The sequence below is a fragment of the Guillardia theta genome (genome assembly GCF_000315625.1).
Source record: "Guillardia theta CCMP2712 unplaced genomic scaffold GUITHscaffold_8, whole genome shotgun sequence".
NCBI lineage: Eukaryota > Cryptophyceae > Pyrenomonadales > Geminigeraceae > Guillardia > Guillardia theta.
In genome coordinates this window covers 1,145,896-1,152,534 of record NW_005434666.1, presented here as the reverse complement: position 1 = coordinate 1,152,534, position 6,639 = coordinate 1,145,896, and the positions used below count along the sequence as shown (strand labels likewise).

Genomic DNA, 6,639 nt, shown 5'->3' with positions numbered 1-6,639 from the left:
ATCATGTTTGAAGTTTGCAATATTTTGATAGAGCTGAAGACAGAGAGCATTGTGCAAGGACAACCTGTAAAGTACTGTGAGCGTCGGAGATGCTCTCTGATTTTTACATGCCAGTTTGACAAAAAAATGGAGTTGACATCGCAGATTTGCACGATGTGTTCGGACAAATCGATCATGAGACGATTTCAAGTGATTTTTTACGCCATGAGACAAGTCGAATTTGCACGGTATTTGGTTACGAACTCAATTTCGTCAACAGATGCTCTCGAATGATCCCGACAACGATCTGCGCAAAGTGAGGGCGCACAATTATTCTTTCGTTCTGTACTACTTGACCCGGGTGAACTCCATGACAATGCGGTTGAACCAACTGATGTTGTTCCATGAAGAATGAAAACCCAAGCACCATCCGAGACATTCTTGCTGCTCATCATCAGGAAGACCTCGTTTTCGTCCTCCCGCGGTTCATTGCTTCACCAGAAGACAACAGGTATCCTTCAATAAGTTTAAGCTCTCTTAATTCTTTTCTTCCAGCCATCCTTTCGATCGGAGATCGTCGCTCTGCTTCAATGAAATTGTTGGCATTTTTTCCCCAGACCAGTGAGAACGCAATAGATTTCATGGTTCGTCGTTGATGTGGAGCATGGCAGGTATGACAACTCTCACAGTATCGATCTGCGAACAATGCTGGAGTTCTTGTGAAGACTCGTTTTGGAGGCCTGGATACTTCAAGTGATTCATTATAAAAATAGTACAAGGTTTGAGAAGTTAAAAGTTTGTCCTCGGCGGCCGGCCCTGTTCGGACTTCGACGGCCCCTCAGTCAGTGCGGCTTAGTTAGGCTGGGCCCGGGTTTAGGTTTGAGTTTTAGTTTGGTTGGGTTCAGTAGTTCACCGGACCCACTAGAAAGGGTCCCCGAATGGATTTTAAGTTGTCAGGCTGTTGATTTGGGCAGCGTGGGGGTAGCGTGGTGGTCTGGTGTTTATTCTTCGTTTGTGTGGGTAGGGGTACTTGAAATAGAAGTGGCTTGCATTGAAATATACGTTTTGAACCGGGGTATTTTGAAGGGATTCTGGGGGTAGAGCAGTTTAAGGTGGGTGGGGGGTGGGGGGCTCTTGTCCATGCGTCTTGTGATGGGGACATGGGGAAAGGAATTAGAACAGTTCAAGAAATCGTCCAAATGTAACAATATTATTCAATTATTTATCTTTATTTATTAAAATTCAGGGAAACCTAGTTGAGTTTTCGACTACTCAACCCCTTGCAGCCCTGTATGTTGGGAAGGCGAACTCCTCTGCGTCTCAAGCCCCTACCCCCACCCTCTATTTGAGAAATTTCACTCTTGTGTACCGGTTCAAAAAGTACCCCTACCCCCAAAAGTATTCTGATAAAAGGATTGCCCTACACCCAGACTGACATTGGAAATTTGATATAGCGTGGTACAGCATGAAGTCCTATCAGTAGCTAGGACCGTGCCTTCACCACCCTCAAGCACCCCATCAAATCTTGAAGACCCTACCTACATTCCGCTACTGGAGAACAGACCCACCTTTCTACAGATTTCAATACCCGCGGGCGCTATGCAGGCGATGCTGAGGCGCCTGCTGCATCCACAACGATGCGTGCGGACGTTCCACACGACCAGCCGAGTGATGGCAGCCAAGGACATGACAGTCAGAGATGCCCTCAACTCGGCTATGGTAAGTTCCGCTCCCTAGTGCCTGTTGGTGCTTGATCAAATGGAGGGGGGTTGAGGGTTTTGATTCCGAAAGTGAGAAGGATAGCCTTTCTTCCTGTACAAGAATGGTGTTCGATAACGATAAAAATGAAAAACATTCATACTTCTATGATTTTCAATTTTCATATTATACTTCGCTGTGTTGATCATAATGCTCTTATAATGATGTTGCTAATCAATGAATGCTTGTGTCACTCTTTTGTGTGAGAAAAAAATCAATTACAGAGGTTTTTTCTCACATTCTCTTTGAATGATTTCAGGACGAGGAGATGGCTAGAGATCCTACTGTTTTTGTGATGGGCGAAGAAGTCGGTGACTACCAAGGGTGAGAGCTGGAGGTGTGCTTTGGACTAGTGAAAATTGCATGCAGAGCTTACAAGGTCACTCGTGGCTTGATTCAGAAGTACGGTCCTGAGAGAGTGATTGACACACCCATTACAGAAATTGGTGATACTTATCTTCGTGTTAAATGGTTCCTGATCAAGATGCCATCAGGTTTCACTGGCATGGGTGTTGGCGCAAGCATGGGAGGTCTCAAACCCATTGTCGAGTTCATGACCTTCAACTTTTCAATGCAAGCAATCGATCACATCATCAATAGTGCAGCCAAGATTAACTACATGTCTGCTGGAGATATTCCTTGCCCTATTGTTTTCCGTGGGCCAAATGGACCAGCTGCCGGTGTGGCCGCTCAGCATTCTCAGTGCTTTGCGTCATGGTACGGACATTGTCCTGGTTTGAAGGTGACGAATGTAAGCAGCGGTGAAAAGAACATCTCATTTAAAATAACAGGTGGTCTCTCCCTTTGATAGTGAGGATGCACGTGGGCTCCTGAAGGCTGCAATCCGTGACCCGAACCCGGTGACATGCTCGTTAGAGCAATAATTGTTGCTGAAGCTGGTTTCTTCAGGTTGTAGTTCTAGAGAATGAGTTGCTGTATGGCAGTACATTTCAGCTTTCTGATGAGGTGACTTGAACGATGTCAACAGCATGCATTTGATTTCGCAATCTGCAGGCGCAAAGTCCAGACTTTGTGATTCCTATTGGAAAGGCAAAGATTATGAGGCAAGGCAAGGATGTGACCATTGTCGCGTTCTCTCGGATGGTTCAAATGGCTCTTGAGGCGGCAGAGAAACTCGCTCAAGAGGGCATCAGTGCCGAAGTGATCAATCTGAGAAGGTCTGGGATTAACTTCCAACTGCCCATCCGGTAATGTTTTGATCAGCATCAGGCCCCTTGACGTAAAGACCATCGCGGATTCGGTTGTGAAGACAAACAGGCTGGTGACTGTCGAAGATGTAAGAAATCTCGTTTGAATGTTTATGCAAACTCATAGGAATGCAACCAGGGATGGCACATGTATGGGGTTGGATCTGAGATTGCAGCATCTATCATGGAATCTTATGCCTTCGACTACCTAGATGCGCCCATGGTAACGCTCTGACTGAACCTTGAGTCCGGCTCATAGACTTTGGATGAATGTAGGAGAGAGTGGCTGGTGCTGATGTCCCCATGCCATACGCAAAGAATCTTGAAGATGCTGCGATCCCCCAGGTAGATATTTCGATATGGCTCGCAGTGTAAAAAATGTATCTTTTTGGCAGGCTGACAACATTGTGTCTGCGGCGAGGAGAGCTTGTTTTAGGAAGTCATGAAGACGGCACCTTCTACTTTGTTGAAATATTGTCGAGAAGTGAATATTTTGTTCACAAAATTGGTAAGAACGTGGGAATATATGCATGCTCCCTCTGAGGGTAATTTATGAGATGGAGAGAGAGGGACTGGAATCTCATGCATATTTGACATCCACTACTTTTGCTGTCATCAACAACTCAAACTGAAACCTGCGGATCTAATGCGCTAAAACGGAATGCCGACTGCGCTACCCCTTGGATTCATTAATAATTCCACACTTAATCATCAGGTTTCTGTTGTCTGGGTCTCAGCCGGCATTGGCTCAGGAGTCAAAGTAAACACGCGCCCAGTGTAGGGTGGGATGTGGATTCGAGCCTTGTACTCTTCGTTGATGGCTCCAGCATCTGCCCCATCGCCCCAGAGACACTGAAACGAAATTAAAGCCTGCCTCCATCCTCACACTGCATGTGATTTCACCTTGATGGGAGTTCCAGGAGGTTTGCTGAGTACGCCGAGAGAAACCTCAGGATGAACATGCTCGGGAGAAGAGTTCACTGCGACTAAGAGGACCTGGCAGTTGTGTAAGCAGCAAGTCAATGAGAAGCATGTGGCTTGCCTCTCCCGTTGTGTCGGAAATCCTTGCGAACAAGAGCTGCCACGACTTCAACGTCAATCTCACAAGTCACGATCTACCTCATTGTTGGAGTGAAAGAGAGTTTGGAGCGATCCGGTCTTCAACGCCTCATGCTGCATGTCTATCGTCAAGTGCCATATGCAACAAGCTAGTGTCTGACCTTGTTACGAAACTGCACCAGATGGGCGATGCCATTGAAGAGTTCTCGACCTCCAGCTGGCCATTCATCATCAGGCTTCACCATCGCCATACGCAATGCTGCATCTCCTGCAAAGGAGGAGTGAGGGGATCGACTGCACAGAATTAGCTCGCACCATCCTCCTTCCTGCCTTTTACACCACATTCGTCGCCATAGTAGATGCAGGGGATGCCTCTGACGGTCATGAGAAGGAAATAAGCGAGAGGAAGCAACTGAGGCTCGTTCTCCAATTGTGTGGCAACCCGAGCAACGTCGTGATTTGACAGAAAGTTCACCAGAGACATCTCGCGGTACAGCATCCTATCTCGGCTGAAGGCGGAATCAATTTCCCAGAAGTTGTGATCCTTCAGCGACGACCAAAGCGCCTTGGAAAGCTGGTAGTTCGTCCCCGAGTGCAGCAGACCCTTGGCAGGGCCCACCCATGTGTTGTAATCACCGTGTATTACTTCACCCAATAGAACGTGCTCAGGGTTAGCTTCAGTGCAAGCGGAACGGAAATCTCTCCAGAATGAAGGAGGAAGTTCATGAGCGACATCTAGTCGCCATCCATCAATCCCAACCTCACCGAGCCAAAACTTTCCGACTTCAAAGAGGTAATCTCGAACCTACGCAACACAAACAAGAACAGAACAAATGTTTCAACAAAGTTGCATATTAAGCAGATGACTTCACCTCTGAGTTTTCCACGTTGAGCTCAGGAAGCTCCTCGTGCCCCTCCCAAGAACGGTACGAGAAAGGATCACCGTAAGTGCTGTTTCCTTCGGAAATAAAGTACCACTCTTTGTAAGGACTTTTCATCCAATCTGCACCATGCTTCAAGAGATCTTTAAACGCAAAGAACTTCCTGCCGGTGTGGTTGAAAACTCCATCCAGGATCACCTTGATACCACGTTTCTGCAGCTCTTTGACAATCGTACGGAATGTTTCGATATCGCCAACTCTTCTGTCAATCTGATAGTAGTCGACAGTGTCGTACCCGTGAGTTTCAGACTCGAAAATCGGGGAGAAGTAAATCGCAGTGACGCCCAAGGTTTCGAGGTGATCATACCACTGTCGGAGCTCTAGAAGCTGCGGAGGGAACGCTGGTCAACAATAACAGCTCAAAGGTATCATAACAATCTTCTTACTCGCTTCTTCGGTGGAGACGTGAGATCGTTTTCTGCCGGGACCTACACACGTTCACTCCATCCCACTTCATTTTCGAATTATTTCACCTCGCCAAAGAATCCTCCGCCCTTGCCATCCTCTCCTGGAGAGCCAAGGGGATAGATCTGATAGACAATGCCATTCTCAAACCATTCCGGTGTAGGGGTAGGCGAAAAGAAAGCGCCGCTCCTGCTCCTCAGCAAGGTACCAAATGGGGGCGCATACTATAATGCAAATCAGAATGCGATTGATAACAGCAGCTAGATCGTCACCTCATCTTGCTTGAGCGCTCTATTCGAAGGGTACTTTGGGAGAGCTCCCTGTGCTGCTCCCCCTCCTCTCAGTCGTTGGACGTCAACTCGTGTGGACTTGAACACCATGTTCCCAGCTTTGATGTGCAACTCCTCCGGATCCTTTCTCAGTTTCATGGGCTTGAAGGATGGCAACGAAAGAGAGGCTGAGCATGAAGCTAAAGAGAGAAGAGAAGCGCATAGCAACAGCATCAGCTGACGAACGTAACCACGTGTGTATGGGGAGGCAGCGCCACAAGCGCTGACGGAAGCCGCCATTCCCCTAGAGAGAGGGCAAGAGGGTAGTAGGCGCCGAGGGGTAGCGGTAAGCCGAAGTACCCTATGGAAAGATGGAATTTCATTCACAGAAACAGGGGTACTCAGAAATCGTTGGGGAGGACTCGGGTAGGGTAGTTGTAAAGGCTTATGTATTTTTAAAATTGAAACTCTCCTGAAAAAAATTTTCATATTTCAATATACATATGATGTTTTGAAAACTATGAAGAAAATATGAAATTAAAATAATTTTTATGAACTAATTTATTATTGGCAATATAATAGTAGTCTACAACCTACGGCGATCCAGTGTCGTTTGAAGGAGAAAGACCGTTGCGTTCGAGGCAAAATAATTGTAACGGTTGCAACTTCCAACTCGGACTCAGCACGGTTGAATATCGAGACTTCAGTCCGAGTCCCGGAGTCCAGTGGAACTCTCTCCTCACACGAAGTACACAGTGATGAAGTATCTATAGCAGAGGTGACAAGAGATTGCAGTCTCACAGAGACCCTTCACCTCATTCTCCTTTCCCTTTTGTCTCTGCAACCTGACCTGCTGAGGCGAGAGGTACGGTGGTCTCAGTCGTGCCTTCATCGTATCATATCGACTGCTTGACATGACCTGAGGTGAGGCTTGCCGCAGTGCTCTGCCATCCGATCAGTCAACTTCGCGGCAGTGCAGTGCCTCAACATTCCGAGTTCCGGGAAGAAGTTACCGTAGTA

General features: G+C 47.2%; 3 protein-coding genes across 3 annotated transcripts; 2 read left to right on the top strand and 1 right to left on the bottom strand.

Moving 5' to 3' along the window:
- Nucleotides 1-259: 259 nt before the first annotated feature.
- GUITHDRAFT_101916 (hypothetical protein) lies at nucleotides 260-702 on the top strand (the record flags this gene model as incomplete). Its single annotated transcript, XM_005839687.1, has 4 exons — nucleotides 260-340; nucleotides 390-490; nucleotides 535-600; nucleotides 651-702. 4 exons carry the CDS (start codon nucleotides 260-262, stop codon nucleotides 700-702), a joined length of 300 nt encoding a protein of 99 aa, XP_005839744.1.
- Nucleotides 703-1,578: 876 nt separating this feature from the next.
- GUITHDRAFT_150650 (hypothetical protein) lies at nucleotides 1,579-3,502 on the top strand. Its single transcript, XM_005839686.1, has 11 exons — nucleotides 1,579-1,698; nucleotides 1,997-2,061; nucleotides 2,107-2,183; nucleotides 2,232-2,479; nucleotides 2,529-2,597; nucleotides 2,647-2,703; nucleotides 2,752-2,915; nucleotides 2,962-3,034; nucleotides 3,085-3,168; nucleotides 3,222-3,290; nucleotides 3,341-3,502. The coding sequence occupies exons 1-11, from the start codon at nucleotides 1,651-1,653 to the stop codon at nucleotides 3,389-3,391; spliced, it is 1,005 nt and encodes a 334-aa protein (XP_005839743.1). The 5' UTR covers nucleotides 1,579-1,650; the 3' UTR covers nucleotides 3,392-3,502.
- A 113-nt stretch (nucleotides 3,503-3,615) lies between these two features.
- GUITHDRAFT_161282 (hypothetical protein) lies at nucleotides 3,616-5,853 on the bottom strand (the record flags this gene model as incomplete). The annotated part of the gene is made up of 10 exons (XM_005839685.1): nucleotides 3,616-3,797; nucleotides 3,849-3,941; nucleotides 3,988-4,023; nucleotides 4,065-4,118; nucleotides 4,166-4,272; nucleotides 4,320-4,809; nucleotides 4,877-5,272; nucleotides 5,332-5,373; nucleotides 5,419-5,574; nucleotides 5,623-5,853. The coding sequence occupies 10 exons, from the start codon at nucleotides 5,851-5,853 to the stop codon at nucleotides 3,657-3,659; spliced, it is 1,746 nt and encodes a 581-aa protein (XP_005839742.1). The 3' UTR covers nucleotides 3,616-3,656.
- Between the last annotated feature and the right edge of the window lie 786 nt (nucleotides 5,854-6,639).

Bases quoted from the DNA above. Each gene is read 5' to 3' on its own strand.
- GUITHDRAFT_150650 (XM_005839686.1), top strand. From the start codon at position 1,651: ATGGCAGCCAAGGACATGACAGTCAGAGATGCCCTCAACTCGGCTATG. The intron at 2,598-2,646 runs GTGACATGCTCG...TGGTTTCTTCAG, and splicing joins CAATCCGTGACCCGAACCCG to GTTGTAGTTCTAGAGAATGA. The intron at 3,291-3,340 runs GTAGATATTTCG...TCTTTTTGGCAG, and splicing joins AAGATGCTGCGATCCCCCAG to GCTGACAACATTGTGTCTGC.